General features: G+C 39.3%; 1 protein-coding gene and 1 long non-coding RNA gene across 2 annotated transcripts; one reads left to right on the top strand and one right to left on the bottom strand.

Annotated features, from left to right (window-relative positions):
- The first annotated feature begins 40 nt into the window (after positions 1-40).
- On the top strand, positions 41-1,457 carry LOC137294389 (uncharacterized). The gene is made up of 3 exons (XR_010957519.1): positions 41-287; positions 590-702; positions 937-1,457. It is a non-coding gene; the product is annotated as an uncharacterized lncRNA (long non-coding RNA).
- A 2,839-nt stretch (positions 1,458-4,296) lies between these two features.
- LOC137295287 (countin-3-like) lies at positions 4,297-13,433 on the bottom strand. Its single transcript, XM_067826601.1, has 7 exons — positions 13,329-13,433; positions 12,345-12,519; positions 10,241-10,364; positions 6,114-6,226; positions 5,229-5,324; positions 4,846-4,986; positions 4,297-4,433 (listed from the first exon to the last, which is right to left on the bottom strand). Exons 1-7 carry the CDS (start codon positions 13,431-13,433, stop codon positions 4,348-4,350), a joined length of 840 nt encoding a protein of 279 aa, XP_067682702.1. The 3' UTR covers positions 4,297-4,347.
- Positions 13,434-17,505: the final 4,072 nt, after the last annotated feature.

Below are 17,505 nucleotides of genomic sequence, written 5' to 3'. Positions count from 1 at the left end.
AATGGAAATCATAACCAATGAAATGTGTTGTTACATATATATTCTCCTTCCGGTTTTCCTATATAGACGATTCGGTTTTCCTAGATGTTGACATATTTACCACGTGTTTGTGGTTTTGCTTAACATGAGACGGTACAGATATGGTGATCCAACAAAAGCCGGCCGAATACAGTGGAAAAGTGCATTGTATTTCCTTGCAGCTTGGAACGTATTAGGCATTGTAGTATACAAAGTATACAAGTCGAAAAAGAAAGATGAAAATCCAGAATGGGATAAATTGACAAATAGTAAGTTTTGTGAGAGGTTATCGTCTGGAACAGTGGCACTGGAAGTGTGTTCAACATAGAACATTAGAGTGTCATCTTTTATACTTTTGCACGGTAGTTTGCAGTTTTGGATGAAAAACGCATTGAAACAATTTGCTTATCAGGTGGTTATGTGCAGACATTTCTATTTACAAGATTTTTGGTTTATATGCATCTATTCTTTATTACATTACATTAAGTACATTAACCCACGTTTTGTGTATCGTTTTTGACTATCATGATGGCCAAACAGCTAAGTTGTGATTAAAATGTATCCCTTACAGCTCAAAAATACATGCAGTTGGTCACAGTTGGAGGAAACAAGCCAATAGAAAAGGTACAAATGTCTGGTCTGACACCTGTGAGGACAGAAGAGTTTAAAAAAGAGTGATTTAAGGTAGTATTGCCAAATCTGAATATCCCAATTCCTACCTTTATGTGACTACACAACATTTGAGTGTAAATCTTCACAAAGAAATTAATCGTAACATATATGCATGATGATGATGACAGACAATAGGTTTCAACATGAATACCTCTTGAGTGTGGTCCTGCTTTGAAATAGGGGTTTACGTGGATGTAGTTATAGTGAAGACACAGTCATGTATAATAATCTCTTCATTGATTTCAGATGGATTCTGTGATGCATATGATCCTCTGAAAGGTGCAGGATTTATCTCCTTGGACAGTGGACCATTTAACAGTAGTTGTCATGAACATCTACAGAACAAATACGATGCTGTTTAGGCATGCTGCATGTATATCAACATCAAGATGATTATTATTGAGAACATACATACATGTCTGGAGCAAAGTACACCAGCTTTCAATATTTATGAAAATTCCTGGAGATAAATTGTATGTTAGTGCCATATTTCCTCTTGCTGCTTTATATGCACCATGGTTCAATTTAGGTTCATGTATCCACTGGTGTGAGTGTAGCTTTAGACAGTAATGCTGTCTGCTAGAGGAAGACATGACTCCAACAGCTGACATATCTGTAATTGAACATATTGAAAATGAACTGGTTTATGTTATTAATGGCATATTTATATGTCATTCTGATACAGTTTTCTCAGATCTATTGTAAGATTGTTTTGTGTGAATGTGTTCGTGTAAATAAATGAGAGTGTTTGCCCACTATGTTTGATACTCAGTACTTCCGCGGGAATATGTGTGGTGTGTAGTTTGATCCAGTTCATTAAAACAATAGCATAGATGGGCCCAGGGATAGCACTGGCTAATGATGCATTATACAATTGTCATATTAGTTGTAAACAGGATGCAAGTTATATGTGGAGTGTGGACCAGAGTGAACATTAGTGATGTTATGATTACACAATGCATTGTAGAAAGTGGTCAAATGTATGTATTATAACTGGTTCAGCCATCGCAACTGCACAAAAATGAAAATCGGACAGCTGGTAGTCTGAGCGGGTCAGGAGGCTGACTTCGCTAGTGATTAGGTGCCTGACTCTGAGGGTGTTGGTTCGAATCCCGAATGAGACTCAACTAAAAAGAGTACAAGAATTTGTACTTAAAGGGGCACTGATGCGGAGCGAATAATGTTTCTCACCAACGGTCTAATTATGAAACCAAGCAGCAAATTTACAGACAAAGGGACTGAGCTCCTGTCCACAATAGCAGAACTTCTTCACCCTAAAAATTGAGGAGGCCGGATGCCCATCACATGCTGTTATTCAAAAATATCCATGGTATTCCTTATCTGATTGTAACAAAATATCCCAGCAGTGTAGTATTGTTTCTGATGCCTGGATGGTACAGTGACTGATCCAATTTGATCCTATTTCTTTGTCTTTACCTCGACATTTAATCATGTCATGTGAAAATATGATGTCTACATACACCTAGCAAGCCATTTGTTTCATATAAGTCCGAAATATTGCAAAGCTTTATATTTAGATAGTTTTGAGGGTTGGCCCAGCTGTCATAGCAAACATTATACGTAAAATTTGGTAGCTATGACCCTGGTTTATTATATATGATAATAAAAAACATACAGTTGATTTACCTGAATTTCTAATCTAGTAACAGTGACTTTGCCATTTGTAGAGAAATCTGAAAATTTTCTTATGTTAAAAAACCTGATTACACCCATTTACCCAAGTACAGAGCTATGTGCATTTCTTATGTAACAATGAAGTTCCGTTTGTATCCTCAAAACAGTTTCAGCCCATAAGTGTTTTCAGGCTGCATGCGACATAGAGATTACATCTTCCTTGCTGTAACTCGCGTTTGATGGTATAAACCTACACGTGTTATTTGTCATCATTCACTTGATGGTCAGTTAATGAATTCATAATGGGTATAAATAGTGGTAACACCACTAAAATTACTCGACATAGGTTCCCATTTGGCATTTCTCCAGCCTTTAGTAAATACTCAACATTATAAATTAAGGTCTGTAGTGACAAATGTATTGCATGTTATGTAATATGTGCATGTAAGTGATGCAAGAGGGTTTATCAGCTGAGTTACAAAAACAAATATCGATCAAAGGATTAACTGATAACACACTGATTGATTAATTACTTCCACAGCGGATTTGTCAAAAAGGCAGTGTTTATGAGTGTAGATTTACGTAATCTGTACTGAATACACCCTGTTATAAAGTGCGAGTGTAAAAACAATATCCTTCCTACAAAGAATTAACCGCCACTGCCTTGATTGATTGTTTCTCATTATCGGCTAACTAATGGCGGACACCATACACTTAGTTGCCAGGTGTGCTGTCCTGGGTGACCAGTGAGATTATGTATACACACCAGTGTGAAAAATTTTCAAACGATGTGTCACGTTTTCGCATATTAGGTTGTTGAAAGACACAAGACATAGAGCAGGAGTATTTAGCAGCTGCAGATGAATGGAATATCATTCTTTTAATTGGATATAAATGGATACATTCCTGAACGAGGTAATAGCCTGACATTGTTGCTATAACTTTCGTCTGTCTTAAATTTAATATTTGCAATTTCTTTTAATTTATTTCTTGTAGCGTTCTAGAATCTGTATTACAGATAACATGCAATAGGTTGTGTGAAATATGATTCACGTTGGCAATCTATACAATGTTTAGATATTAAAATCAAGTTGGAAATTCACTGTAAGTATAAGCAGACTGTGTGGGTTTTTTTTACTAACTTTGAAAATGCATACAAATGTGACAAGCAACTAATTAGGTTTATAAGACAAAATATAAAGTCTTACACTGACTTCGTTACTTTTCAGTCCTAACAGGGTTTTTTACACTACTGGCAGATGAGTAAATTTCAAGGTGTTTGATTTGTTTTCATAACGAAGTAAAAGACTGCATCTTTGTTGATCAGTCTACACATAAACAACTATCAATTGCGCATATGGGAGGCCACAGCAGAGATCATGAACCAGTCACGAAATCTGGGATATCATCCGGGTACTCATGGGAGAAAAACAATAACAAAAGAAACCACCAGTGCCCCTTTAACTAAGGAAGTGTAATCCCAAATATAAAATATGTTAAATGTTACGTTATTATTATGATACAATGTATTGAAGACATTCCACAACAGGACAGGCCATCAATAAAGTCATGGCACTTGAATGACGACTACTACTGCATCAAGAAAAGTGGTAGTGATGATCAATCAAACCATGAACCCAATAGGGTCTTGCTGGCAAGATGTTAACATCCTTAAGAGTATGTACATAATGTTTGTGCCTCATAAGAAAAAATGACTCCAGAATAATGCAGAGAGAATCTACTGTGAGAGGCTTAATTTTCTCCCAGTTTTCATACTTTATGTCTCCAGAGAGCATCTTCATCCACAGTCTTCTAAAGGTGCATGTAGAACATCCCAATAGCATATGTGCGATCATGTTCCTAACTTAAACAAAGATACCAGGTTACCTGGTACCTAACCAAACTATTCCCTTGTGTAAAATGTTTCATGAGTATGATGCAAACTTTCCAAAATAGTATCAGAACCCTGAATTCAAACCCGAGACATTTCTGTATTTATTTCTACATACAAAGAGGAGATGTCTAGGATGTGATGACAAAATTGACCTCACAAGTGTCATAGATCTTGCTGTGGGGGTCGCTGCTGCCGCATTTGCCGTAACAGACATCTGGGAAAGAATGTTTTCGGTAAGTCTGAAGGATAACTAAATACATGTACTTGATAAACATGAGGCCTCAAAGTAATTGTAGTTGTGCAGTTGGGGCTAATAAGTGATCTGTCTGTCCCAAGTATTATGTATTTCTGGGAAGCTTTTAACATTACACTATGTACAATATTTACTACACACTGGAAATAGTTCCTTGAGTGGTATACCTCTTCAACAGCTTCTGTCTTTGGCATAGTTTTGAGAAAGGAAATCACCAGATTTTATGTAATGTTAATGTAACCAAGTGGACTCAAAAGAGATTCCAAACCTAAATCTTTTTCTTTCTTCACTAGCATATGGTTGGATGTAGAACAACACATAGCTGAGTCCAAGTGACATGCACATGTGGCACTTAGTCTGCCTTAATACTAACTAATACTGAGCTTATAGTGTCCAGGTGACCACTTTTGGCAGGGTCCTTTCTTCGGGTCACAGTGGGGGTCTGGCTTAGCCATGAGGATGATTTTGTTGGAGTATGTGCCAGGTGGAGACCTCTGCATGAAGAAAGTATCTCCTGTAAAGGAATATATTTATCATTAAACTGCAGATTTTCTCCATGAATGTGGAATGCTGCTCTCCAAACATGTAAAGGTCAGTTTTGGTTGCATGAGTTTCCTTTAATATGGCTAATGTGGCATAAATCCAAACTGATTTTCTCTTCTGTTGTTAGATTATAATGAGCAAACCATTGCAAAGAACCTGACAATGTATTGTCCATGCATCCTGACGTTCTCCACTGACCTCACTGTGACTCACCAGTAGGAACTCCACTAGGTGTCTGAACAACAATCGCAATTTCTCCAGTTCCGGTCCCATTGCCAGAGGTGTAGGAATAGTTAATTGTTCTCTTGCCTGAAATATGCATTGTATTACAGAAGCAGATTAGTATTAGGTGATCAAAAGATAATCAAATTCTGACAGATCACTGTTGTACACCTATTTTTAACATTGAGGCTGGGGAGAAAGAAGGAATAGCCTTAAGAGCAAAGTATAGTTCAACACAAAAACAAATCAAATACTTTGAGCAAATTCACTTATGTTATTTGATTTTGATTTGGCAACATCACCACTGCTGAACATAATGTTTTAAGCGAACACGCAGCTAAATCCAATCAAAAGAAAAAGAACCCCATTGTCTCCCATGATGGAAATCAACTAAAGCTCATATTAAGAATATGCGGTCATTTTCATTCTTAAAATATCTGTAAAAACTGAACTGTGTACATATGTAAGTTTGAAAGTTAATTAAGGTAGAAACAAAGCACTTATTTCATTTTACCAATCACCGAATGAATAATTATCACTTAGATCATTAATCAGCAGATTATTGACACAGACCTACACTGAACACCCATGCACTGCTCTTTGTGAATCTATACTTGTCTTTCCATGTTGATAACCTGTTATCCTGATAAAGTTCTTTAATGAGTCGCTGACATGTTTCACAACTGTTCATATGATAATCAAGGCAAAAAGATGTTCTTAGTGTCTGAAAACCCGTAACAAGATATGTGCAGTCATTTTAGAAGCAAGATTTATATCCTTTAGGTACATGTATTTGGCTCAAACTGAAAACTTCTACACATCAAGTCCACTGCTTTCAATGGGACATAATCTATTCCTGACAACTGGTGAACATACCTTGTGGTGCCACCATTGGTTTCACTGAGAGTTGTGTGATTTTGGCATCACCATCATCGAAGATTGGGCACACAGTGATAAGTTCACAGAAGTAGAATGAGTCTAAGTTAGCCCTATAGAAGGAAGAAGAAAGTTTGCAAAAGGAGTTCAGGGCAATACAACCTGACTTCAGTACAGACTTACAATTGTTTGATCTGTGATGCTAAATCTGAAGATAATCAATCCAGTTTCATGAACTGAAGTCAAGAAAAGTCAAGTGAAGCCAAATTCAGCCCTAATGCAGAAAATAAATCTTTGTTAAAGGAATGTTGATGGATTACGATTAATAAGAACATAACGAACCCTTGAATTCACTCGTATATCTGGGATATTACATTAGTTGCATAAAGTATGTCATAATGTCCTTTCTGCATGTCTCGATTTTTGTTTCTGAGATGAAAATAAAGTTTTAACGGAAGAGATTAATAACCCTTCGTAACTGACTAATTGCACATCTTTCAAAAAATGATTTAGCGCAAAAAAACCCCAGCCCCTCGCTGTTTTGTCCGTGGTCAAGAGGAGGTAATCACTGTACTTCTACGAGAGTTACCTCTCCTGCCCCGAACACCGTCTCCTATAAAACTTCACACGTGACGTGTGCATAAATCACGGGTAGATAACCGTGTCGGAGAATTGAAGGGTTATGTCCCCTTCCACCAAAGGGAGGTAAGTCAGTTTAACAAACATGGTTAACAGTCACTTCCCTTTGACCATAATACCGGTCATGTGCGTCTTTTCGATGTCGTTTGTCATTTACGGGAAAAGGTCAGATGGCTCAAATAAACCTCAAATCATCAAGTTTCAATATTTCTATCCGTTAAGAATCAACAAATTAAGAATTATGCCCCCTTACATTAAAGGGAAGTAAGTCTGTTTAAGAAACACGATGAACAGTTACTTCCCTTTGACAACCAACGACGCTTTTCTTGTGTGCCTATAAGATGACATGTGTCATTTACGGAAGAGGTCAGGTGAATTCAAAGGAACCTTAAATCATCAAGTTTCAATATTTCATTCCATTATGCGAATCTCTTGGAGTTTACAATTGACGTAGGATGAAGAAAAGCAATCATGGAAGAGGTCACTTTGAAGTCGGTAGTTGCTGTGGTTATGGTCAAAGGGAGGTAATCGTGTTTTAGAGGAGTTATCTCCCTTCCCCGAACTCCACACAACGTCTCCCATAAAACTTCACACACTGCGTGTACTCTGAATCAAAGGGAGGTAATCGTGTCGAACAAATTAAAAATTATGTCCCTTTACATTAAAGGGAAGTAAGTCTGTTTAAGAAACACGATGAACAGTTACTTCCCTTTGACCACCAACGACGCTTTTCTTGTGTGCCTATTCGATGACATGTGTCATTTACGGAAGAGGTCAGGTGAATTCAAAGGAACCTTAAATCACCAAGTTTCAGTATTTCATTCCATTATGCGAATCTCTTGGAGTTTAAAATTGACGTAGCATGAAGAAAAGCAATCATCGAAAAAGGTCACTTTGAAGTCGGTAGTTGCCGTGGTTATGGTCAAAGGGAGGTAATCGTGTTTTACAGGAGTTATCTCCCTTCCCGAACTCCACACAATGTCTCCCATAAAACTTCACACACTGCGTGTACCCTGAATCAAAGGGAGGTAACCGTGTCGAACAAATTAAGAATTATGTCCCTTTACATTAAAGGGAAGTAAGTCTGTTTAAGAAACACGATGAACAGTTACTTCCCTTTGACCACCAACGACGCTTTTCTTGTGTGCCTATTCGATGACGTCATTTACGGAAGAGGTCAGGTGAATTCAAAGGAACCTTATATCATCAAGCTTCAGTATTTCTTTCCATTATGCGAATCTCTTGGAGTTTAAAATTGACGTAGCGTGAAGAAAAGCAATCATCGAAAAAGGTCACTTTGAAGTCGGTAGTTGCTGTGGTTATGGTCAAAGGGAGGTAATCGTGTTTTACAGGAGTTATCTCCCTTCCCCGAACTCCACACAACGTCTCCCATAAAACTTCACACACTGCGTGTACCCTGAATCAAAGGGAGGTAATCGTGTCGAACAAATTAAGAATATTGTCCCTTTACATTAAAGGGAAGTAAGTCTGTTTAAGAAACACGATGAACAGTTACTTCCCTTTGACAACCAACGACGCTTTTCTTGTGTGCCTATTCGATGACGTCATTTACGGAAGAGGTCAGGTGAATTCAAAGGAACCTTATATCATCAAACTTCAGTATTTCTTTCCATTATGCGAATCTCTTGGAGTTTAAAATTGACGTAGCGTGAAGAAAAGCAATCATCGAAAAAGGTCACTTTGAAGTCGGTAGTTGCTGTGGTTATGGTCAAAGGGAGGTAATCGTGTTTTACAGGAGTTATCTCCCTTCCCCGAACTCCACACAACGTCTCCCATAAAACTTCACACACTGCGTGTACCCTGAATCAAAGGGAGGTAATCGTGTCGAACAAATTAAGAATTATGTCCCTTTACATTAAAGGGAAGTAAGTCTGTTTAAGAAATACGATGAACAGTTACTTCCCTTTGACCACCAACGACGCTTTTCTTGTGTGCCTATTCGATGACATGTGTCATTTACGGAAGAGGTCAGGTGAATTCAAAGGAACCTTACTTGATCATGTTTGGCTAATTTCTTCCATTACGAGAACCTCTGGGAGTTAAAAATGGACGTCACATAGAGAAAAGAAATCGTCAAAAAATGTCACTTTGAAGTCAGTAGTTGATGTTGTGATCAAAGGGAGGTAATTGTACATCATCACGTTTGGTTATTTTCTTCTTTTATACAACTTTCTTGCAGTGAGGAAAAAGATCGCCTTGTCGACAGTTACAACATGTGATTGGGTTGTGGTCAAAGGGAAGTAATCGTGTTTGTACAAGAGTTAACTCCCTTGTTCGAACTCCGCTGAAACGTGTCGCATAAACTTCACACGCGTGTGACCTGAACCAAGGGGAGGTAATCCCGTATAAAATTTGAAGATTATTATGTCCCTTATCACGGTGTTCTGTTTTGCTAATGGTTACGTGATTTACAATTACTTCCCTGTGACCGTCTATAGCACAACTTTAATGACCACGGGTGCACTGTGCGGAATAGACCAAATAGCCCCAAACAAAACTTAAATTGTTATTTCTAGCTAAAGAATATAAAACATGCCCATGATGACTGGACGTACAGTTTGTTGTCTACAAATTCGTTAGATTACTGCACGAAACCGTTGTCTCTGCATGAACAAAACAAGCTCCTTCGAAATGAGTGACATCTACTGTATTTTTACCAGTGCCATTGCTCCCACTGAAGCTGAATGGAGGTTTGGCGTATGAGGTAGTAAATAAATATATCCGAGGTAGGTATGCACAGACCCTCTTTCTCTTTGAGCGCAAAAGTCACACAGAGTCTACACGCACTTAAATTTGCATACACTTGCTGAATCAGACATTGCTCAGATCCGTTGATTCCCTCATGGGTACAATGTGTGAAGCACATTTCATGTGTCCCCCGCCGTGATACCGCTAAAGCGGCGTAACTCACACATGTGTGCGCACAGCACAATACTGGTGACATCGCACTCAGTACTATACACGATGGCTTTACGCAAACTACTTATGAATCCTCTGGTCCAGTCTTGATTATTTACAGACTGCTGCCATATCAAGATGTGCAAAGATCCCAAAGGACGGAAGGAGATTTTAGACACGTTCTAGCTTTAGTTCTATGACTGTTGAACTGGCTCTCTTTTCACAAAGGAACCTTTACTAAGGTTAACCTGAACTTCCATTCTTTAGTATTGCACTAGGCTACCCTAGACATAGATAACCTTAGTGCAATGTTAAAGAATGGGGGTTAAGGTTAACCTTAGTAAAGGTTGCTTTTTGAAAGGAGCCCCTGGTCTTTAACAAACAGGATTAACCTCTCACATGTGAAATTATACATTCATATTTGGAGACATTGGAGTGGATGGTCGAGGGAGCACAGGCAATAAAACATTAACCTCTTCTAAGCAGACATCGTACCCAGCTCTGTTGTTTAACTATACCACAGCACCTTTCCTCCGACTCGTATACTGTGTGTGGTTGATTTCACTCACTTCACAAAGAGTTGAATGAACTCCTGGATGCCAACAAAGTTGCAGAGGCGTCCACACATGGCAGCTTGTCCCTTTTCGCTGAGGGCTCCGCACAGTTCAGAGCAGGAACCAATAACACCAATGTCTGCAAGAAACAAGTTTTATGTGAGGCTCCTACACTAAACCGCATTTGCTACTTGTCAATGGCATGTATGTATTTCTCTATACGCACAGGTTGTAAACTTTTGCCTCACGTCACCGTGATTTCTTGATAAATGAACAGTAAAAGTCATCAGATCACATCACATTACACCAACAATTGCATTTATGGACTTTCATTATGATGAGGTAATATCATTTTGGTATGTAAAAACTAGCAAGTAAGACTTTGTTAGGAGCCGTACTTGAAGTGTAAACATGGCACACACATGTTCTGTGTTCACTGACTTGCGGATAGTTGTATTTTCATTTCACGGTTTCACATCTGTATATGTGGCCATGTCGGCAGTTAGACAGAAATTGCGAGATGAGATGTCCTCAGGGAAGGCAGTTCATAATTTCCATACAGATATTTTAACGTCTTTTTCTGTGACAATACCCTTTGACATTCCCACTCACCAATATGTTCTTTATCCCACCTCAGTTTGTTCCATGTCAAACTGGGTGCTGTTGTACAAAACCTTAGCGCCAAGTGTTTTTTAATGGAAGGGAATGAATTTGGTTGTACGATTTTAGCACTATTCCAGCAATATCACGGCGGGGGACAGAAATGTTATTCACACCTTTCATACACGTGGGGAACCGATCCCGGGTCTTCGGCGTGTTGAACGAACGCTTTAACTACGAGGCTGCGCCACCGCCTCGTTATAAGGTATGTGCGTTACTGTCATCCCTTCCTACAAGGGCACATTGATGTACATCTCTAATAAGGTAGAAATTAGCAAGACATTTTACTCAAACCGAATGAAGAAAAGAAATATGCCGAAACATATACAGATTCTGGATATGTTTAAAGTTTGATTCCTTTTTAATAATGCCTCTTGATCCATTTCGACAGTGATCCTTTTTTATCTAATACAAATTAATTATCATTGAATATGATCACGTTAAATGGTTGGTTCTCATTATATATAGATCAGTACATCCTCGATAACTCCAGGGTATGCGTTACGATGAGTCCCCACTATACCCCGGATGCATTTACGGCTCTGCCCGAAAAAATCATACAGATTCATTGATTGATAGATTTTGTTTTTGAAATTAAAACAAAATACGTGCAAGAACTCCTTCTGCTCTTTCAGAGAACTCGTTCACGACTCGTGAACTAAGTTAAACAGGTTAGATGTGAGTTGTGAATGGTTCGTTCAAGCTCCCAGCGTATACGTTTGATTGGATAAAAGGCCAGCCAAGGGAGGTAATAAATTTACCGGACTTAGCCGTAGATGCAACCAGGGTATAGTAGAGATTCATCGGAACGTATACCCTGGAGATATCGAGGATGAGATCAGGAAAGCAATTTCATTAGCGTCTTAATTGTCGACTGGCCAGTTTAGAGAGTGAAGATCGGTGGTTCAATAAGTCCGCATCATGCTGAAGGCATCAAGTATATGTTGGTACCCTAGCAGGCTCAGCATCAGCCGCGGATTCGGATGACTGCGACCTGCTCATGGCATCTGATCGCCCACACCAATACCAGCAGTCAAATACACACATGCACGCACGCACGCATTGCATACACATTGTTATGTGTGATTTTTGTTCTTCACCTCGCTCAGTGTGATCATATCAAAGTACAAAGATCGAAGGTAACTCACATATATCCCTAAACACACTGCTGTTGGAATGCTTATTATTGTTACATGCGACACACTCGCTGACTTGGTTGACACATGTCATCGGTTCAGAATTGCGCAGATTGATGATCATGTTGTTGATCACTAGATTGTCTCGTCCAGACTCGATTATTTACTGACCGCCGCCATATAGCTGGAATATGGAATATAGCGGCGTAAAGCTAAACACACTCACTCACTCACTTACTCACTCTTTGCCCAAATGTACAGCGTATGTTGATGTTTCTCTAAGCTGCACATAAACAAGTGTATTAGTGTGCATCAGCCCTTACTTAGAATGACGTTGAGCAGGTCGGCACCGGTGTGTCTAGTAAACTGGACACACGTCTTGCACTTGATGGCTGTTTCATCGATTGTTCCATCTCCCTCCCCGACTGGCTGGCTGAGGTGAGGGAAGTTGGGTAGGCACTGAACACCAACCAGAGCCACCAGAAGTACTGTCACTTCCTATAACATGCCAAGAATAGTTTATAGTTTCTTCATTCACAGATTGACCGGGTATTAAACTGCACGAATCCTGAACCTGTATATGACATGACGGACGTACAGAGCCACATCACCGTTTTTAGCCATCCATTCACATAAATGCCATTCCTATTTTACACAGTTTACATATAAGGGAGATAACCAAGACTGGCTGCATTAATTATATGTATATGTGGGTGTGTATACAATGTCCGTAATATATTCACACTAGCCCAGTGTCTTTCCAGTGTACACACTGAAACATTCATCTTCAGATCTGAGGATGACTTTACACCCTGCTATAGTATTGCTACATGACTTTTATGTGTGCACTTGCGTGACATATTCTATGAATGAGAACGACACAGCCCTCTCCATGCACACAGAAATGTCTTCTAAAAAGAGTTCATTTTGTGATTCCGACGATATCATAAGCATGTGTTTATGAATATCTGTGCTGCAGTACTAATACAGATGTTCGTCTATCCCACTTCATCGTTGTCGCCTGTCGCAAGGCAAGCCAATCCGGCATCTGAACAAAAACTCACGGCACAAGTCAAAATAGGAAAATGAGTCAAACATAACTATTGTCACATTTGCATCAAACCTGGAAACGCCCAACATTTGTCTATAATTACACGTTTCCCAAGAATAATCATATGATTATTCCACAGAACTGGCATTCTTGTCTTTAAATGTTACTGACAATTCAAATATTTCTCTACTTGACAATAGTGTTGTGTATTTACTGTACCAGTATGTGTCAGTGCTATGTTAGTACAGTAACCTACATGAGAGATGCCCCAAAATGCGAGGATATGGCGTTGAAGTCTGATAAAACGTGGTTTATCTCCAACATCTGTCAAATCACACTTCAGAATGAGGACAGCATACATAATGTCGGTAAATATATAATTTTGTCACTATTTATAAAACATTAAAAGCGCAAGAAGGGGTACTGAGCTAGTTTGATCGCAGTTATTCCACTATATTGACTAACATGCCAACTTGCGTCATTGATACAGTTTATATTTGTTTTTGCGAGAAAGCAATTATACTGCTTCATACTTTTCGATCAATCTTAAATTTTCGACCTCTTCACTTGTGATTATGTTTCTATCACTTACTATTATTCCAAACAAATTAGAAATCGTTAACTTGAGTTACCTTGCCGTTCATTGTATGTCAATCCCAGCTAGGTCTGTAGCAAGGAAACACACGCAGCGAAGATTTTCCTTTATAAAGCCTGGTGTATGGGAACCTTGTCGGGACATTTATATATTGCAATATTGCTCCTCTGAACAGACAATCAAACAAATTTAACCACTCCAACGTCTGTGTACGTACATCCCGTAACCTTCTGTTTCGTTTGCCATGCATGTGTTAAGTTTATAAGTTAAGCATGCATGTGGTGTATTGACTCGCTGACTTGACATGTCATAGCGTCACACTTGCGAGGACCGTTAAATTAACTGTTTTGTGAAACCTCCCAGTTTCTGGACAACCGCTACATATATGTGTCCGATGCCGCCATTAGGATTGCAGTTGGCGTTGACCTCTGGAGGAGGAAACTAATCCCATGGGTCTCTATCTAATAGTGATGACACTAAGCGGCGAGTGTGACACCCTACACGCCGACACGGCAAGTCTCTATTAGTTTTATTTATTTATTTATTTATTTATTTATTTATTTATTTATTTATTTATTTATTTATTTAAGTTTGGAATGGCAAGCAAATCACTGTCAAAGTGTATGAATAATAAAACAGGGATATGGCAAAAACGTGCAAAGAGGGTGACACACATCATTGAATATAATAGATAACTCTCTCTCTCTCTCTCTCTCTCTCTCTCTCTCTCTCTCTCTCTCTCTTTCTCTCAGGTTGTTTCTTTAAGATCATTTTTTTCTAGTACTTATCATTCAGCTGCTTATCAAGTTAAGGAACGGTAACATAGTTCAGAATCTTTTCATTTTCACTATTTAAGTCACGGGAAGATTTATATAAATTTTAATAATATGTTTTCTGTTAAGTAAGTAGAAGACTGCCATCGAAGATTTCCTCTCCATTGTCTCTAATAAGCGCATTAATCAATTTAGTGGTGTAGTGTCCATTCTCCAGGTTACAAAATACTTCGTAGGCTTTCCCATTCATCAAATCACAGGTTCCTAGTCCTAAAATATTTCTCTTTGACCTGGTTTTCCCTAATACTTTCCAATTTGCATCCGTACAAATCAACATTCTCGCCGAACATAGAATCCACGTCGAAAATGTTGACTTCTGGCCAAAAAATATAGTTGTTAAGTCATGGCTCAGTAGGTGGAAATTCTGACAACAAATTGAAGAGAGACAAGCACGCTCCCAATTCACAGATAAAAATACTGATTATTAATGGATCATCACAAGCAACTGACTCTAATGTCTTGGAACTGCAGGGGCATCATGACAAGTGTGGCTTACTTGAATTCCCTATTGTCCGATAACAACATCCACCTGTGTGTCATCTCCGACCATCAATTAGGAACACATAACAAGTCATTCATGGACACTCTAAACGAGAACTACTTTTCCATCACTTATGCAGCCCCAGAATCCAAACTTGGCAAACCCAACAGAAGTGGAGGAACTGCATTCCTATGCCACAATGACCTCATGAAAGTTGTCCGGGATCTAAATTTAGAAAACGACAGAATCACGGTCATATCTAAAGTATTTGAACTAATATTAGGCAAACGAATCCCTCAGTTAAATGATTCAACAGACTTCCCGGATGGCCAACAGTGTGGTTTTCAGAAAGGGTTGTCATCCCTCCATGCGTTCTTCATACTTCAAGAGACTGTATATCACTACACTCAACGACACGACTCTCCTATCGTGGTGTTTCTCGACAGCTGCAAAGCCTTTGACACAGTCTGTCATGACAGACTGCTCTGGAAATTACATCAGATGGAGATCCATCCGGGGCTCTGGCGGATCCTATGCAACACTTACACTGGAATGCAGAGCCGTGTATTCGTCAACAACACTGGTTTTCGCACTGGTTCAGTCTCCAACGGGGCGTCCGACAAGTTAATATTCTCTCTGCAAAACTGTACCTTACCTATATCAGTGAGCTCCTTACGAAACTTGACAAAGGGGATGCTTTGTAGTAGATATACGCGTAGCTGCTCCGACCCAAGCAGGCGGCATCTCGCTAATAAGTCCTATATCTGCTAATGTCCAGACAATGGTGTCTCTTTGTCAGGAATATAGTTCTAAATGGCAGTTTACATTTTCTCCTCTCAAGAGTAAAGTCATAATCTTTAACCCTAAACGAAGACAGAACTCGCCCATTAAACTGTATGATAAAGCTATACCAACAGTCAAATGCACAAGGCATGTTGGAGTAACTCTCAAATCCAACTTTAACAACCGAGAAAGAACAGAAAATGCAAGCTCCATAATGAAGTCGACCGCAATGATGATGATAAAAGCAGGCGTGCACCATAAAGGACTGAATCCCATCACATCCTCGAACCTATTGAGATCAGTATGTATACCAAAGCCACGTTCGGCTGTGAACTGTGGACGGGCATTACTAAAGGTGAATCTATTACACTAGAGCGAGCACAACGCTTTTGCCTAAAGCTGTGTCAAGGACTTCCAAGGACAACCAGGACAGACATCAGCACCTCGCTCCTCGGATGGTCTTCATAAGCATCTCAAATTGATACCAGAAAACTATTCTTCCTCGGTGCTCTATGCAACAGTAAAACACATCTTTTGTCATATAAACTGTTTGTTTCACGGCTGTCTGCATACAGGCATTGCCCCATCAGGCAACAACTTGGTATTAGTCCAGATGTCATCAACATTCTGCAAAAGTATCACCTTTTACAGTATCTAGACAATTTCATCTATTTCGGTGTGTTCATGAAGCAATCGTCAGGGAAGAAGATTGTCAAGAAAACAGTTTTAGACCATGAGCTCTCAATCTGGTATGAGCGCCTCAGAACTGATCCGGACCTGAAGCATTTCTGCCAAATCCATCCCTCTCCAACACCCTGCTTGGCTATTAGCTAGGAGCTAGGAACTGAAGGATCAGTGCCAGTTTACTTTGCAGCTCTGTGCATTCTGGAGACCATCCAGATTTGTCCATGGTCATTGTGACCTATGCGGCGAATCGTATGGGCATCTCCTGGTACATGCCATATGTACCTGTGAGGTCAAAGCAGAAACGAGAGACCTTCTGTGGTGCGGCCTCATCAACGTTGGTCCTGTGGACCTGAGTGTCAGTCTGCATGGCAAGACAGATCTAGACCTAGTTTGTTGTCTGCTTTCCTGCCGGACCCCCGTGACCCTGTCAGATAACGATCTGTGGTTGTACATAGAGACTGTTGTGAAAGGACTATTCTCCCTCTGTGCATAACTCTGGTTATCAATTTCAGTGAACTCTAAACACTAATTTATCCAATTTTCGCAATTCCATGTACTCTCCGATGGAGGAATAAAAATTATATATATGTTTTCTGTTAAGTACGTAGATGACTACCATCGAAGATTTCCTCTCCATTGTCTCTAATAAGCGCATTAATCAATTTAGTGGTGTAGTGTCCATTCTCCAGGTTACAAAATACTTCGTAGGCTTTCCCCATTCATCAAATCACAGGTTCCCAGCCCTAAAATATTTCTCTTTGACCTGGTTTTCTTTAATACGTTCCAATTTTAGTGTATCAGCTGTTCATCAATTGCCTGAAAAATACTTCGTATTTCTGTACCGTGATAGACAACCTATTTGCGTCAGTCGACAGAATGGTAATAGCACAATTATTATCTTTCGTTCGGCTGTGGCTAGTATTCAGTAAATCTAGGCTAATCCAAACTTAATTTCTAATCATTTTCTCCCCTCTAACAGTGTGTATATATAACAGATTAATGCCCATGCTGTTGATCACTGGGTTGGAAGCTAAACGTTCATGTCGCGATATAA

Source organism: Haliotis asinina, chromosome 8 (genome assembly GCF_037392515.1).
Source record: "Haliotis asinina isolate JCU_RB_2024 chromosome 8, JCU_Hal_asi_v2, whole genome shotgun sequence".
Lineage (NCBI taxonomy): Eukaryota > Metazoa > Mollusca > Gastropoda > Lepetellida > Haliotidae > Haliotis > Haliotis asinina.
This window is presented reverse-complemented; position numbering and strand designations above follow the sequence as displayed.

Coding starts and splice junctions, on each gene's coding strand:
- LOC137295287 (XM_067826601.1), bottom strand. CDS start 13,433: ATGTATGCTGTCCTCATTCTGAAGTGTGATTTGACAGATGTTGGAGAT. Junction 12,520..13,328: donor CATTTTGGGGCATCTCTCAT/GTAGGTTACTGT, acceptor GGCATGTTATAG/GAAGTGACAGTACTTCTGGT. Junction 5,325..6,113: donor ACCAATGGTGGCACCACAAG/GTATGTTCACCA, acceptor TGCATATTTCAG/GCAAGAGAACAATTAACTAT.